We start from the raw sequence: 18765 nt of genomic DNA, 5'->3' as shown, positions 1-18765 counted from the left end.
TTTAATTAAACTTATTAGTACAATTTTACCGTATGTTTGAGTTTTGGCTATTGTATTCCTTCTCTTTTACTCTATGTTTCTTATGTTATAAGTAATAAGGTTTAAATTATTTAGTACAATATACTTTTTAATGATTCATTTGTTATTTTCGATCAAATGTCGATTTTCTACGTCATTCATTACTTAATATTTAATTGACGGGGAAGGTGCATAATATTTAAAATATTGTACTCTTATTTTTTTGAGAAAAAGCAAAATCTTATAAATTCAAATAGGTAAAGCTTTAAATATTATTTCATATCTTCAATTAAAGTTATAAAGTTTAAAAAAAAACCGTTAATTTTTTGAACTGTAACATAAACATTCTTATTTTTCTTTGATTTGAGAGAAATTAAGGTTAAAAAAAATGTTCGACTACTAAACACAATCTTATAATACTTAGGTACCGTAAAGTATATTATGGTGTTATGTATAATATTGATTAGGATTAGACATGTCGTTTAGATATTTTACTCAATTTTTAGACTTATAGAATGTAGAAAATATCAAATATCCTATGGTTTTTATTTTTTTAGATGAATTTATTTTGATAACTATCAATATTTTATCTTATAATAATTTTTTACCTAACTTTACTAAATCAATTGCAAAAAATTTTTTTTCTATTAAAGATTCTTACAAGATTAAGGATAAAATTAATTAAATGTGTAGATGAAAGTGGTGTTAGGTGGATTTAAGACCCATTCAAGCGTTTAGTCTCAGTTTGGAATGATCTGTCATCATGTGGTAACTATATGTAACTTACTAAATGCAATGGGTTATTAGGTAGTATCGGATTAGGGGTGGCCTTTGTCAAGAGGAAAGTTGGGCCCCAGGCTCATCCTTGCTACTAAACAGGATAAATTTTATCGCGATATTTTTTTGTAAAAGGGTCACTCTTAATAAAATTACTGTATTATAAAAAAAAAGGTTTAAAGCCTAAATACATAGATATTGTTGTTAAAACTTGATGTATTTTAGAAAATCATTGATTTAATTGATGTTACATAGATGTTTATTGTAAATATAGATATATTCAGTTGAAGTATGGGGTTTGAATGTTATAGAAGGCTGTATTTTTTGGTGATATTTTGGAATCTGAAGGTATCAATCATATCTTTGATAACATTATAAAACATTCGGATATCGAAAGCGAACGTAAAAAAGGTTTAATGATGTGATATATATAAGATATTAGTTTTAGTGTTGTTGTGCTATTATAATAAAATATGTTCAGATGTGGTTAAATTGTGTCATTATTTCTTCTTATTCCAATAGTTTACTATTTCAATATTACGTTTACCCAACTAGCATCGAAATAAATTGCAAAAGAATATCAAGGACACACCGTTGACATCTAATCGTAACTACTGTTAGCTACACGAGCAACATAAATTATTAGCTTTCAATTAAGTCAGTGAACAAGGCTTTTAGCATGGTATGTGACGTCGAACTTTCTTTGAGTGCCTAGTGCCTTGATTTTACCATTTGTGTCGGTTCGGAGCGCGGAGCGCACGTCTGTCGCGAGCGCTCCCTAACAAAGCCTTACTTCCAGCGGTTTGCCGTCATTGTCGCCATAACCCAACCGTGAATTTGTTATCCAAACCGTAACATCATCGTTTACAACTATTTTCATATATTTTTTGTAAAGTGAACCAGTGATAGTAATGTCGAATTGTTACAGTCCAGTGAAAATATGAAACACTGATCAACAATGTTAAGTTACATTTATCTACGTCTTGGAGAAATGTATCCGTTTTGAAATATTAAATCCTGTGTTGGAATTTCAAAGGTTTGTGTCTAGTTGTATTTAGTCATGTAAGAATTTCTATCATATAAAACAGATATGTATATTGTTATCACTGATTTGAAAGGTGATAATAAAAGACAGTTTTATCCTAAGTGATTCCTTCTTTCAGATAAATATATCTTAATATAATATGCTGTCAACTTGTCTAAAAACTTCTGACTTGCTTGAATCTTATCTACTTTAAAATAATTATATTGAACGTTGATACCATAAGGTTGTAAGTTTTTAACCTATTTAAATAAAAGGTAGTATTTGCTTGTAGGGCTTTATTAAACACACGACCGTTTTTATTCTTTCATGGAATATAAACGTAAAGTATGGGATGGAATTATGTGTTTAAGTCGGTAGATATATAAAAAAATATAAATATAATATCTGTTGTAACATGACGGTATTTAAATATCGAAAGGGCTTACACTGTACACCTTAAGCGACGCAAAGGCGATAAATTCAGAACACATTTTAGGTAACAGGTAAACCAACAACATAATAAAAATTACGAGAGATGATCTTTTGTAATAGTGGTACCTAATTATTTATTAAATTATTAATTTACCCTACCCATTTACGAAATTTAGCAGGATCAATTAAAAAAAGCAAATATGAAGTACCTAAACATATAAAAATTATAATTATTATAGTACAATTGAGTATAATAGGTATATATAAATTATGTATACTAACTTAAAATGTTTTTTTCTGTATTATATAAACCATAAACCTAGGTACATATTATATAAATAATAAACCTAGGTAAGTTATTTCGTGAATCAAAATATGCTTTACAACAGAATTACAGTATATGTTCAAATTTATTCGATTGTTTTACTGTTTGGCTGTTAACAACCTGTGGAATGAATTACAAAGAATTGTCAACAACAATTGTTAAAAAAATGTAATCCCCTGAGTTTCGTTCGCTAGTTTTTCTCAGCTATGTGATTTTTCGTTCCGAACAGATGGTAGGTTTTTTTAATAGATTATAAATAGTTTAATGATATTACAAATATTTTTTATTTATCTCATAATTTAAAAACTTTCCAATCTAAATTCTTTAATGTTTATATTAAGGTATAAATGGATTTACGTACATTTATAAAATGTTTTTCTCACGAGATAAATATTAATGATAGAGTGTATTTATTATTTTTATGATTATAATATAATATTATGTAATATTAATTACTTAAAGATTATTATCATCAAAAAAAGGTACATTTTCGATTTTTAAATAGTACGTATTTATAGTCGTGTTCTTCAATATCACCACATTTATTTATTGTGGCATTACCATTGTTGCAATTTGATGCAAGAATCTAGAAAAAGTAGAAAATAAGTGTAATTACAATAATATTATTTAATGAATGTACGTATGAAGCGGTATACCTATGCGAGTTTTATGTAGCATCGTGTGAACAGAAACTTCAACATCTCGCTCGTCAGCTCACTTTCCATCCATTCAAGGCATCTCCAGCTTTTTAAAGCGATTTCTTTCGGCCTTCTTAAGACAGTCACTTGTGTTTAGCTTTCTTGTTGAGTTTTTAAAGTCTTTCACTTGTTTGCAACTTTTTATTAGGGTTTTATATTGAATCCTGCCGATGGAGTAGTTAACAAGAATTGCTATTAATTACAATCTATCTTTTTCGATTTTACAATAAAAGTGTGTGTAAAGTAATTGTGAAATATTAAGAAGATGCGTTTAAATTATTTAAATATAACAGCGGTTACATATATTTGATAATAGATGTCGGAAATAAATTCGTGTTACATTTCCTCACCTTTCTAATAACTTCAGCATTACAACTATTAAAAAATGTAATTGCTTATTTAATAAGTCTTGATTTATTGAGTGCCTTTAATTTTTTTGTTATTATATTTTGTTCGTATTAAATTATAGTAATAACTAGGGCACTGTAAAATATTTTAACGTAAAGTGTGATCACAATCATCAAAAGTTTGTTAACACCTAAGTAGGTTTATTTCGTAAAGGAAGTTAAGAACATTATTTATTGAATAACTGTTCGTAGCGGACGGAAAATGATTTCACATATTTTAGGACGTAATATAATGCAATAATCTTCCTGCGTTTTTTAATTTTCCTGTAGTAGCATTACACAAGTTTGGAGCAAGTTTTTGCTATTGCGGCTTAACAAAAAATACAACTTTTGTTTGCATTTTACCTGATGACTCTTCTCATCATCGTGTTACAAAATTGGGGTTGAAGCGTTACAAAAACTTGATAGAGTTATTTGAATGAAGATTACATTTTACGAGAAAGATAAAAGAAATAATCAACAAAACTATATTTATTTGTGGAGTAAAAAATAAATATTGATCCAGACTTACACTCGCTTTATAGTGCTTCCGGTGAACATTTCCCGTTACTCGGATTAAGGTGCTTAATTGTAGCCGGTCGCATCGAATTGTGTTTTTAAGGTTCCGTATTGAAACTTCAAACACATATAACTTCATCATTTTCATTTTAGTTAACGAAATTTAAAACAAAGTCGATCCTAATATCATTGATTTCGAAATCAATCAATCCACAATTAGTAAGGTATCTCACTTACTTATCTACCTCTAATTTATTAAATGTCTGTATGAAATGTTCCTTTTCAGCATTGAATAATAAGAAATATTTAGCAATTAAGTTAAATAAGGATGACAGAAACAGTCTGTCGACATTCAATGAGTAGGTATATATATATTTTTAAAATATATATAAAAGAAACTAATATTTTTTCATGTTCTATATATTTGGTCACTTCGGGTATTTTATTAGTTAAATAAAAATATATTCAATTCATATTAATATGTGTAATATTTCATACTCATATATAATTTTTAACCATAAACAATACCAAATACACCAAATATTGCATAGTTCTATTATAGAAAAGCTATAAGTGTTAAGATTCAAGTTATTTGATTATTCAGTTATGTAATGCGGTTGAGTCACATTGTTGAAGCGAGTTGCAATATATCCAGGTGGCGGTTTGGGGAGTTGCGCTCGGTATCTATGAATAGCATCTCAGGCTCGCGGGGCTCAGCCTCAGAGGTCGGACGCGGTTAATTGGCGACGAGTTGCTGAGGCCGGTTTGTCCGCCGATTATTTTGCGGCGTTTCTAATATATACTCGCCTTACTTTTATACTTTACTCTTACGTACGTTTGCTTATATCATCTTAAAATTCCTAAAATTACTGTTAAACAAAAATATAATATTCGAATAAACGAATTTAAACCATTTTTTTAATAGTATAGAACATAATAGGTTTTGAAATGAAGGGGAGTTTAAGTTAAGGAATCGGCTTTCATGGTTTTAACCGGAAATAATGAATCCCCACAAAAGCATAGGGAGGCGTTTCCTAAAAGTATTTGTTTTGTTGTTACCTAGCAGTATTGATCGTTCTAGGTGACATCAAAATGTTAGCTTAAAAAGTAATAACAGTGAATGATTTGAATATGTACTTTCAATCTAAAAGAAATATCGTCGATTTGTATATTTTGACTTTATCGCAATCGAAGTTTTCGAGGCAAACATAGTTGTTTATCGTATGTATGACCTTGTGCTAAGGGTTAGAGTTTTAGCCGATTAGTGGTGACTAACCGAGGCCATTGCTCTTTACTAGACTGAGAGAAAAAACGGGGAACAGTTGTTGTCGACGGGGGCGAGAGGGGGATTCACGGTTGAGCGGCCCCGCCACCTGCGCGCTTGCTCGCCGACCCGCCTATGAATTGCTACAATATCGCACTAACTACCAAATGCTTATTATCAGGTCTTGCTTTTACTAATCTTTCATTTACTGATTTAACAAAATAGTAAATTATTTGATATGCAAAAGTTTATATAATAACAAATAATAACTAGGAGAAAACAACCACGTAATTAAACAAACAAAACAAAAAAATAACACTTTCACTTGCATTTCTTCAGATTACTTAGTAAATGAGGTCTGTTTATGTATATTATATATTGGATGTTAAACTACTTCATTATTGTTTTAAAATTAAATAAATAACATAAAATATTTTTTATTTATGTTACCATAATTAATTAAAGTATTTTTGAGATGCTTTCAAGTATTGGTGACCCAGAAAGAAACGAATAGCGACCGCTTTAATCGTCTTACAAATGGTAAGGCCAATCCTACAAATAGGAATGTATGTTAACTAACAGCTTATTACCATAATAGTGAACGCTATTTGATAGTTTAAGTAGCGAGCAAAACATATAAAATGCAAATTTTGTTTTTCTTTAAAAATTGCTTGTTTGATGAAAAAATATATAAATAGGCGTGATGTGAATCCACTCGTTTGCATTTTATTATTTTAATACAAATATTTGCCTAAGAACGTCAAACTTATAACACAGTTTAATTATGTCTAATTAAATAATTAATAAAAATATTTTATGTTAAAAATTGATTTGATTTGATTTATTATCTTTTAAAAAAATATATTATACATCTTTAAATTGCAACCGCACATCATGGGTTGCATTCAATCTAATATAAACTAATGTTACGACTAAATTACTGGCTTTATTATTACCAATCTTTTCCAAAATCATTGAAATATTAAAATTTTACCATATTTGCATACAAACAAAGCTCTTTTTTCATTAACGATACACAATCACATTCAATAAAATAATACAGATCTTCATTCGGATTTTAATTTCAAAAACCTACATATGTTGCTCCGGATGATCTGTCAGAAACTCCTAATTCATGTCCATTTCTATTGATTCCAAACAAATTTGGATATTGTCATAACTTAAGCGTCCTAGTCATTTATAAGTTCCAGAGTATCGGCGAATGAGTGATCATAAAAGTAATAAATTGCAATGCATTGTTCCGCAGCGTTTGTCGATTTCCGTGTAGAATGTTACGCAGATCAAATATTGTGTCAAGTGCAATGTTGTAGGAGTCTATCTAAGCTTTCACTTTCACGATTTTGTCATACACTCGGACTCATAAATCATTGTACGCACGTGAACTTGCTTAATGATCTTTGAAATCAATATCTGTATCGTTATTAATACCGGTAAGAACCTTAACAAACAATGTGGAACTATAGTTTATTACGCTTGAATGCGCATTTTCTTTTATATATAAAGATACATTTGTGTTGTTTATTTATGATACGGAAATAAATAAATAATTTAAAAAAATTAGTTCCGTTTTCAACTAAGTTAAGTTGTCGATTTCTTTTCACGATGTTCTAAATTAATACGTTGTTTGAATTATCATGGTGTCAATGAATGTGACGAATATAGAGAAGCGAGTTATAGCTGGGAGGCTGCGCAGACGCAGGGTGGGGTCATTGTACCGCTCAGAGAAGCTGCACTCTTGCTCTCCCCCCTTGATCTCCACCCCCGCTATCCGTGACCTGGCTAATGCACTAGTAACAATATATTTGCAAATTTGATAAAGTAATATAAAATAATCTAATTAAATTATTCGACTAGGCGTTGAAATCTTTTGTATGAAACTATAGGTTATCATAACATCCATAACTTAGTATTAAAAATAACAATAACAACCTCGTAATAATAATAACTACTGCGAGGTTGTTATTTCATGTAAAATAAATAATAATATAAATATTGTTACATTAAAGTATTATAATTTTTGTTAGTCTAATACGAGCCGTTATTTTGTGCTTTGGTATGTGTATATTATGAACAATTTATATTTATATAATTAGACAGGGCTCTATAGGTCACCACATGTCTAGTCCTAAAATAGAGCTCATGAAATCGTTGTCAGAGGTCTTTTAATTTATAATTATAAGAACCTTATCAGAATTCTTTGGACGAGATAAACTATGTAAGCCAAAATTGTCCATCTCCTTTCCACACAAGCAAGTGATCGTCTCTCGTAAAGGAAGCAGAGTCAAATGGTACACATATTAATCTCTGGTTCTAAAATATATAGCTGTACCCTTTTTAGTCGAAAAATTGGATGCTTGGAGATACAGTGTAAAAACTCGGTAACTCGGTAAAATAAGCATGAATCTCAGCCTTATTTCAGTTCCTGGTCATGGGAACCTTGTTTATTTTTTCCTTGAAAATCGAAATATTTACTACCATCCAACACGGTCACTATTATTACATATTATTAATACGATAGTTATTTTTAAATTGTATACTTGACCTATATATTTAATTAAGATTTTAATGTAAATAATTATTGTATACATTTCAAATTAATTTCATAAAATTTGATTATGAAAAAATCTAATCATTGTAAACGTATAATTAAAACAAATTTGGAAATAAATAATGTTTTCTACAGATTGGTTCCAAAGAAAACAGAAAATTAAGGGAAAATTAAAACAATATATATCTAATGATTTTAATATAATCGATACTGCATAAATTGAGAATTACTTTTGATGGTGGACGAAACTCCGAATAGGGAGACAACACTGCAACACACGTTTTTAAAAAGTTAGCTTTTTTATATAATAATGCTAACTTTGGCCACCTGATGGTAATGGTAGTCACCACTGCCTATAAACATTGGTACTCAAATCAAATCAAAATATACTTTTGAATCGTAATTGAACAAACTATATTAAGAGAAGTTACCACCGGTTCGGAATGTAGATTCTACCTAGAAGAACCGGCAAGAAACTCAGTAGTTACTTTTATCCAACATTTAAAATACAAAGTTATGTCAGTTTAATAAATGAGGACTCCACTGAAATTTAGAATCCAATGCTTTTGCACCGTTCACATCATCATAGCCATTTTTTTTCCTGTCGACCTTAAAAATAAGTGAAGTAACGTTAGCAAATAACACTATATCACAAATACCTTTAGCATTGAAAGGAAGATCATTTATATATACTAGAAATAGAAACGGACTCAAAATTGATCCTTGTCAAAGACCCATTTGTAACGTAGATTTAGAAGACTTTCTGCCATTAATGAAAACTTGCTGGACTCTTTGACTTAAATATGAGGCAATGAGATCAAGAGCTTTACCTTTAATACCGCAGTATTTGACCTTATAAAGAAGCGTTTCGTATTCTACACAATCAAATGCTTTAGACTAATCACAGAATACTCCAATAGCATTTTGTGATTTTTATTTTAAGAAATATTCATCATTCCTCATATCACCAATGCGCCACCAACATTGGAAGCTAAGATGTTATGTCCCGTGTGACTGTAATTATACTGACCTAACCACAAAGTGAAATATATTATTATTTCATTAGCCATTCTGTCGGCCTACCTATATAAAAAAAAATCCCCGTGTCTTGGGGTAATAGTTTTTTATACTTTATTTCTAACAAAAATAAAACATTTTTGCAGCTATGTAAACTTCAAAATTCGTAGATTATAATAACAAATCAATCGATGACTTAGATAAAATGTAGCACATTTAATATTCTATCAAAAAGGAACTTATTTGTACCAAAATAGTAAAATAATTGTTGAAAACGATATTCCCGTGCTGGGTAATACTCTACCAACAATCAACCTTAAAAGATTTTTTAAATTTATTTCACCTTGGTGTTTCAGTGCAATTTTGTGAATATTGTAAATATTGTGAACTTTGAGATAGAAAGACATTGGACACGTATAGGTCTACTAAAACATAAACTCAATAAAACATTTGAACTCGCAATTTTCATTAAATCCTATTCACGTGTTATCTGCGCCATATCGATTCAGATATGAACATCCACTTTTTACATTTTCTTTCATTTATGTTTTATTAAATTGAAATACCAATTTAATTATAAATTCAATAGATAACAATTATTATGTTTTTTATATGTATTATTAACTAAATTCAGATTTGATGGATAGTTTAGAAGGAATACTTAAAATCGTGACCTTCGCGTTAATGCCAGATGAAAAGGGCATGCGCCGGCCTAGAAAATAGAGTATACGAATGTTGTTACTTAGAACGTTTTTCTTGAGATGCACAGAAACACAATAGGCGTTTAAAATCATCATTGAAGACCTTTGCGCAAGAATGATTAGATATAACTACATAATATGTACCAAGATTAATATCAGTTGAAGTGAAGATAGAGCTAAGAAGCGGATTTTGGCAATTGTTTCGACTTATGGATAAATAATATTATTGAAAGATATTGCGTTATTAATTTATCATTCACTAAAGAAAATTATAACCTCCATCAACACTAATTATTATTTAAACCGTCATTATTATTATTTCTTTCTAATTTTGCAAAAAAATAAGCAGTAGTAATAAATATTTTATTCTTGATGAATTTTGCCATAATAGGCCATACTCGACTAAACTCGAGATGTAGCTAAATCACATATTATTTATTATTTCATATGCATTGTCTATTTTCTCTGCTTACTACTGTCAAAACTTTTTGAAAGCCCTTATAACCCTATAAACACTTAGAGGTACGTGCTTATTATCATGAGGGGCCATTTGGCATAGACTTAGACCTTATCATAGGCATAAAGGTAGACAATTACTGCTTTAGTTAGTTGGACATATTCCTAATAGCTTGGAGCTTGAAGAGGTTACGAGATCGTTCCAACAAAACGCAACCAAAGGTCGTAAACTAGTCATTAGACATACGAGCCATTAAAATAAATCATATCACAAAGGTATGCCAAAAGAAATATAGACTCCTTCAGGGCCAAACTACTAGCCCAAATTCCATGAAATTTAGTATTAGACAAGCTTGAATCCCAAGGTCTTCCTTGGGCTTAAGTATACGTACTTACATATATATACTACTTTTTATATATAAAACCTGACAACAACTAGTATTTAATATTTATATTCAATTATATACATAGAATTCCATGATATTATGCTTTTAACATATATAATAAGATACATTATATACATTTGTATGTATTTTCCATCTCTTATCATCGCTCTGTAAAATACTGCATATACCTAGATGTAAACGAACTTCAAATTATTTTTACTTCGGGGCTATAAATGTTATACTCCGAACTACGATCCAAGTACCAGAATCAGTAGAAACTAACGACACGGTGGCGGATAATCCATCTCTAGACATTTTCACGCCTAAATTGTACTGGTTTAAAAAAGTCATTGAAGTATTTTTTACTGAATAAGAATATAGTTTATTCTTTTGTGACTATCACAATCGTTCTTTATTTTTTTAACTATTAATGCATAATTAATTCTAATATTACTACTATGTGTCTACTTACGCTGTCCGTGCACGCAATGTGAAACATTGTGGTCTAGCTTTATTTTTGTATAATTATTTATTGTACGTAAATAATAATGTATTTTACTGACTGTAAATGTGTGTGCCCAATAAATAAATAAATTTGATTAATATTCACCCTATACAATTGGTAGAGAATGCGTTTAACTTTGGGACCGCAATTATTAAAATGAAAAATAAATAAACTCCTGTGTTAAATAATTATATAACATATTAAATAAATAAATAAAATAAATTGTCATGGATAGATAAAGCCATAAGAGTTTTGCATATCTATGGCTTCTTATTAGAGGTTAATACCGGATCTATTTTGACTGAATATTGTGAAACAATTACAGTATATTTTATTCATAGTTATAATTATGTATATATCACATAACTCTATAACATTACTCAAATAAGTAGGTACATATTCTTTTATCAATTTCAGTTATCAACATGCATTCGAAATCATTACAACATTGCCCTTTAAACATGTCCGGTTATAACTCTTTTTTGTTTATAAACCAATGGCGATTGTTATGATTATTTTATATATATATATTTTGATTCTAATTCAGTCTAACCCGAGATGGTTTTATCTCAATTTTATTGGTATTGGACATTGTTAATTTGGGGAGTGCATTCAGGTAACAATTGATAGTCAAATTCATATCTTTAGTCGTTTTTATAGTATTTTACTAGTTATGCTAATGTCTAACAGCAATACTTTGTTTTGCAATACGGCAATAATTTGAATTGCTATATTATAATTCGAATAGTGAGTGAGTGCATTTACAGGCAAAACGATTCATGGTGTAAAAAGTGGTTTATATTTTTTATAGTCTCTGTGCAAATATGAATTCACCACAAAGTGACCAGTTTGCTCGACTGCTATAGATATACATTATTAATCGCAGGGAATTTATTGTTGGCATAAATAAAGTTGGCATTTCTTTTGTTTTGGATTTTTAACATAATTCATTGTTATTAAAATTAAATGTTCAATTTCAATTTGGATCCAACGGTATAATTAGTTACTTAACGTTTATGCTTTCAGTACGGCAATGTACGCGATGTCAACGACGTCAACAACGACGTCAGGTTCGCGCGCTGACCTGACGGCTACCACGGTGGAGCGACGGGTACGCGTAGTCCGCCTCCTGCGACCGCGCAAGGCTGCACCTGCTTTCGGCTTTTCCCTTCGAGGCGGGCGAGAATACGCCACAGGTTTCTTCATCTCGAAAGTTGAGCTCAACTCCGAGGCTCATCTTCAAGGATTAAAGGTATTTTATTTTATGTTTATTGTACATAATACATTGCCTTAAGGATTATGTTCGAAAACTCTCACTTAAAGTAAAAATAATAAGTTTTTAATTAAGTGTAGAATGTTTGAGGGCTGTTACAGAATAGGAGATATAATATAAGATATTTATATTAATTATGACATTTTAACATACATAAATTGGTAAAACAAGAACAAAGCGACTGTTTCAGTGGTAATGAAGTACGCTTACATAGTTTCATAATGACTATTGCCTAATGGGTACTTGGTGGCAGTTTTAGCACATTGTGTTCGTGTTTTTACTACAAGGTACAAATTTTTTGCTTTGCCTATGCGCGATTGTGCATTATTTATTGTCTACCAATTCGTGCGATTTGTTTTCATTATGTAACTTGACGGGTTAGCTTTTTGTGCTTTCCGTATATACAATTTATTTTTGTTTAATGCTTACATGCTATAAAATATTATAAGTAATAGAATTCATTGAAATAATTACATTTCTTAAAACGTCACCGTTTTATAGTGACATGCTAACATGTGATGATATTCATTGCGCAGTAGGTATCCCACGAGCATGGTGTGTCCCATCGTTTGATATAATATGTGAAAACCTCACACAATTAACTCTGGTCTGTTCGGTGCCTGCTTCATAATTACTTGCGTCCGAGGTTGAATTGTCGCAAGAAGCATTCCATTCTTTCGAGTGCTCACGTAACAACCGCTCATGCTTTTAATACATTCTTAGGCGTTCTGGGAACTAAGAATATAACTTTATTTGAATGCTTGGAGTAGAATCATGTATTTTTGAAGATGGTATAAACATTTATAATATAAAAATACTGTTTCCTTGTGTATGGCAGAATTCGGTCTATAATTTGTTCAAAAGATCGCTTTTATTTGTGATTAACTAGCTTTATGGTCACTTTTATGTTTTATTTTAATAGTTTCGTACTTATTCTACATATACATTCTTTTTTATAGTAACTTAAAAGATTGATCTGAATTTCGAAGGTGATATTTTTTTACTTTGTCGTCTTTTGATTTAGAAATGCTTAAAATTACGTAGTTTCGTATTTTGTGATAAACAGTAATTTATGTTAATTAGATTTTTTATGTGAAACTGGAACAGACGAACAAAAAAAAAATATTTATATCAGCAAAACGATGTAAGAATGCGTTATCTAATAAAATGTTGTAGTTTAGAGACATATAAGCATTGTATTTTAATAACGTGAAATTTCTCACAATTACTTCCTTAATAAACTAAACTTACGAAACCTCATAAAAATATTTATTTCCGTTTCTTTAGCAAAACAATAAGGCGTTCTGATGCCCATGCCGAAATCTGGGAATAACTGACTATTAATTGTCCTATAATATTTTTTCTAAAGTTTTATGAAAGTGAAAAGAAAAATACCTTTAAGTATTAAATAAAAATAATGCCTACGGTATAATACACTTACTATTTAAACTACGGTTTATAACTAACAAGTGATAATTTAAAGTATAAATAAGGTTTTATTTTAAAATAGTTTACTTTATATAAATATAAGCTTGTGAAAATATTGTATTTCGGAGGTTTCAGTGCGTGAGTCATTCAATTACCTGCTCTGGTCAGTAAATTACTTTCTACCACTAGCGTGCGCGTGCGCCTCTTGTAGTAAACTCATCTTGTGTAACGCTTGCTAAAATAGAAAAGCTATCATACTTCATTCAACATTCAGCCATTTTCTCTTTAGTCGGATAATGAAACCTTATCTTATAAACGTAAGAAATATAGGCGAAACAATGATTTATTCGTCTACATTGTAAAAAACTAAAGCACTAATTCTTGCCACAATATTACATACTCAAACGAAAATATCATATTTTATGCCGTACACATTTTGTAACGTCTTTATTTTAATTTACCTTTTATGCCGAAATTTGAATAATGCTATCAAAATTATATATTTTCACACTTCCAACTGCAAATACTGAGGTGAGTCAGAGTATTCTTTATACTGTATAAAATTTCATCAGATCTACTAAAACTGACACTCAATATATGTTTAACATAAATATATGTAAAATATGGCAAGTAATACTGAGTTTATACTCCGTGAAATCTATCCACACTTGAAAATCTAAGACAACACTATCCACACTTGTTTGAAGTGTGCGTAGCCGTTATGATGCGGCGCTAATACTGTAAACCGCGTATATTACATGATTTATGTATTAATCAAATCATATGAATTTTAATTTTTATGGAACATACATATAAAAATGCGATTCAACGGGGAAATTAAGTATTCAACGCAGTTATGATTTGAATACTTGTTTAAGACCATAAAAAGATATTTTAAATATTAATCCAATAATAAATATATTTTTTTTATAAATTATTAAGAGATATTATTGATAATGGTTTGCGGTTATTAAAAAATACGGTTATTAATAAATTATATACTCGACAAAAATTTACAGCTATAATTATATTTCTTTCTATTTATTTTTGTTTTTTTTTAAGTCAGATGTATGTTTTGTCAACATTTGCCAAAAGTATGCGAAATGGCAAGTTTCTCTTTACAATATTAATAAGAGTCGGTACAAACAATATTTATACGTGTAGCTACATAGGCACTAAATACAATCTATGATATTTTGGAAGTTTTAAGTTATGTTGACTTGTATTTTTTAATCAGTTGGTCATTTTTCGTGTATCCCCGAGAAGAAAATCAATAAATAAATGAAATACTAATGAAATAATAATGATCTTGTTATAATATTGTTTATGTATTAAGTATTATTAATTTTCATCGAGCACTATTGTGAGTATACATTGTTGATCTATTTAAAAATAATGCTTTTACTGTAATCGCCTATAAGTTATTTTTTCAAATAGTTTTGAGTTAATTATTGAATACCATATGAACGAATTTTAGTGTGTTTTATAATTATAATACCAGGGCTTATTGAGTACCTACCCGATTTTACTGTCCATTGCAAATATAATTCGCATTTACAATCGAGTAAGACTAATAAACAATAACTTATATTTAAAATCTTTAAGAATCTATAACATAATATTAAATAAACAGTGGCATGATAAGGAGTTCGTAAACTAGAGATATTGTAGATTGCTAACGGAATAATCAATTTCATAGGCCAGTTAAAAATTATACTTCGGATTGGACGTGTAAATAAAATAATAACTCTAACGGCTTCGGGAGCTTGCAAATGAACGGAATATCTATTCCATATCCTCCATATTTTATATTTTAAATCCTTATATATTCTTTGTAATAATAAAATTATAGAGGCTTAAAACGACGTTACTCTTAACATATATTTTTTTAATATGTATAATAATCTTTTACTTATAGATCCAGCTATTCTTTAACGTAACTTTGTTATTACAGTAGGTATAAGTAGAGCAAACAATAAAACCAGACGTTATCACAAGTTGAGTCATCGATATAATTTGCAAAACACTTTTAAAAATGGTTTGCTTGTGTAAATTACCGAGCACCATATTATTGGATTATAAAAACCGCAGTATATTTATAAATCTAAATTTAAAGGTAAGATTATAGAACAAAGTAAAGCAGTGGTTTATATGGAGCAGGCATTAATTACCATCTTTCATTATTAAGATTAAGATTGACATTAGATTTTGTAACTTGAAATTGATTTTAAAGAATTTATAATCTTCATGAGTGAAAAATGCTTCCAATAGGAAATCATATATTTGCATAGTATTTAAATAATATGCTATATCATTCGCAACGTTTTACTAATTTAATATGTTTAGTCTTTTCTGATCATCTGTTTTTTTTAATAATTATTTTATTATAAGAATGCTACTTTATTCAGAAGTTTTGATATAAGAAGACAGTTATAGTCATGTACCAATTTTAAATTTATAAAATACCCTACTTAACTTTTACAAATAACTAATCAAAATCAAGAACTTAAAAGTGATATAAGATTTTAAATTAACATGGTTATTTTTATTACTACAAGTATTTAAAACGGGATATTTAGCATGTTTTTTTTTAAAGTGATAATTATACATTTTAATGGAGCTCTTAAAATAATTCAAGATTTGGAACTTCAAAATAAATTATAACATTGTTACGTTTCAAAGTATAAAACATGTCCAACAAAATTAAAAAAAAATATGTTTAATTCCACAAATTTTCGTTTCTGTAATTCAAAATGATTCAATACCTTATTTGTTTGTGAATACCTAATTATTAATTTAATAAGTTAATTTGCTAAATGAAACGGAAGGACGCCAGAAAGTCTAGGAGCAAATGTGTCCAAAAAAAGGTGGTACGAAAGTCCGAAGGAAAGTTGTCCAATATGTGGGGCATAAGGCGTACCGTCCGGCTTCTTTGCGAGAACGTAAAGAAAGTGGTGCTTTCGTCACAGCGCGACGTGGCTGACATCAGTGCCGATTGCGTGCGTGACGTCACTCATTCAATAGCACCGACACCGACGTACTTACGCAACTTAGACCGACATTCATATTATATAGTATAATACCATAACTTCAATAATCAATTTGATATTTTTTTTACGATCTTTCTTAACAAAAAATGTTTTGTTTTTTTAATTTTCCTTGTAACATTTAAATTCCTTTAAACTAGATTATACCTATACATTTTCCTTAACAAAATGTAAACAATACAATCAAGCTGTTAGATTAGTTTTTCATTATATTGAATAATGATTATCAGCATTGAGTTCTTAGTCTTGTTCAGTCCCCTGGTATAGGCTCTTCTCAACATAGCCTTCTGGCGTACTGTCAAATATTACATTTACTCGAAATCGAACAAATCAAAAATAAAAAGCAGAAAAAAATACTAGTTTTCACTCAAATGCCACACATTTGAGTATATAGTTATATGATACTATACTTTTATTTGAAATGAAAATCAAAATACTTATCGTGTAGGCACCTATAAAAGTTTTGAGAACTAATGCTTTATTAATGTCAATTTTATAATTTTTTTTATGTCCAAAAATCTCGAATTATTTACGATTTTGATTTTTGACCTTCCTTTAAAAACGTATATAATTTTTAACGATAAAATAAATTAATGTTATGCTATTAATTTACAGGTTGGCGATCAAGTAGTAAGCGTTAATGGTTACCGAGTGGACGACGCGGTCCACGCAGAGCTGGTCCATTACATCACCTCACAGTCTAGGCTAAAGATCAAAGTTAGGCGTAAGTTATATTCGTGACCTTTCCTTCCATTTAAAAACGTTATTATGAGTATGGTTTAGATTTAATCTTTAAATTGTTATATCAAACAAATAATTCATCAAATATTATCTTCACGCTGCTATATTTGTAACGTTGAACTTTTTATACTGATAGCTTTCGAAATATGGAATGTATGAATGAACATTCAAAATCGACACACTTCATACGTGCGCCTCTCTGTGTTTATTATTCAATTAATCATCCTCGATTTAATCTTTGCCGAAAAATATACGCATAATTTATGGCGCCATAACGGCGGATTGTGTTAACTATACAACAGTGTTTAATCAGCATTAGTACCGAAGAGCGTATTATCACTTTTTATGAATTTGAATTAGTATGCTTAACATTCATCCAAAAACAATCACTTAAAAAATAATCTCTGTATAAGAGCATAGGGCTACTTTACTCTTAACGTGGTGGCCCTACCACCATTGAGCAAGCTCACAATATTTATAGACATTACTGGTACCTTAAAATCTCTTTTAAAAATTATACTTTATAGATTCTACAAAATGTAATTCAAAAATAATCAATGAATTATAGTTATATAACAATTCATTGGTATAAATTAGATTGTAGTTAATATAAAGAATGTATCACGCTTTACAATAATAATGGTCCCCCACTGGGAGGGATCAGCAACGGTTCAGATTTGAGCATATGCAATGCTGCGAATGAGAAAGTTAATGAGAAGAATTGCAGTGTGCATCCTGTAATGTTACAATTTGTAACAATACGTCAGTGATATTGAAGAATTCAATATTACAGTGTAAACCAACTGACACTACTGCAGGCGCTTACTCAAAATCTTCTCTTAAATTGTTAAATTTCAAACGATTGCTGCCGGTGAGAGAGTACAGTGTAACCAGACACAGAAATTGAGATATAATGTACAAAACAGTTTTTTAAATACGCAAGTCTAAGTTTTCAAGCAATATCATGTCAGTTTGTTTTATTTATTTATGCTTTATTGCACCAATACATAAGGATTAACATTTACAAAAATTTGCATGAATGCAACAGGTGGTTTTTATAAATAAAATCAATTGTAATGGATATTTTATTTCAGATGTGGGGATGGTTCCTGTTAAAGAGTAAGTTTTTTTTTTAATTTTATTTATTTATCAGCATTACCATTTAAAAAAACAAGCAGTTTGATAAAATGATCATCTGT

At 29.5% G+C, this 18765-nt stretch overlaps 1 protein-coding gene across 3 annotated transcripts in view; it reads left to right on the top strand.

Moving 5' to 3' along the window:
* The first annotated feature begins 1501 nt into the window (after nucleotides 1-1501).
* Nucleotides 1502-18765, top strand: part of LOC125077906 — a 28255-nt gene continuing 10991 nt past the window's right edge. Inside the window, exons 1-5 of one of the 3 annotated variants that reach the window (XR_007120783.1) lie at nucleotides 1502-1646; nucleotides 1724-1831; nucleotides 12104-12329; nucleotides 17441-17549; nucleotides 18661-18685. Coding sequence is in view for 1 of the 3 variants with exons in the window: in XM_047690019.1 (XP_047545975.1) it covers nucleotides 12111-12329; nucleotides 17441-17549; nucleotides 18661-18685 (353 nt within the window). In the remaining 2 variants the exon portion in view is untranslated. Of the gene's footprint in view, nucleotides 1832-12103; nucleotides 12330-17440; nucleotides 17550-18660; nucleotides 18686-18765 lie in introns of all 3 variants that reach the window. The other 2 variants (XR_007120782.1, XM_047690019.1) reach the window with 2 other exon arrangements.

The sequence above is a fragment of the Vanessa atalanta genome, chromosome 4, assembly GCF_905147765.1.
Source record: "Vanessa atalanta chromosome 4, ilVanAtal1.2, whole genome shotgun sequence".
NCBI classification, from domain to species: domain Eukaryota; kingdom Metazoa; phylum Arthropoda; class Insecta; order Lepidoptera; family Nymphalidae; genus Vanessa; species Vanessa atalanta.
The sequence above is the reverse complement of the archived record's forward strand: the minus strand, read 5'-3'. Positions and strand labels throughout refer to the sequence as shown.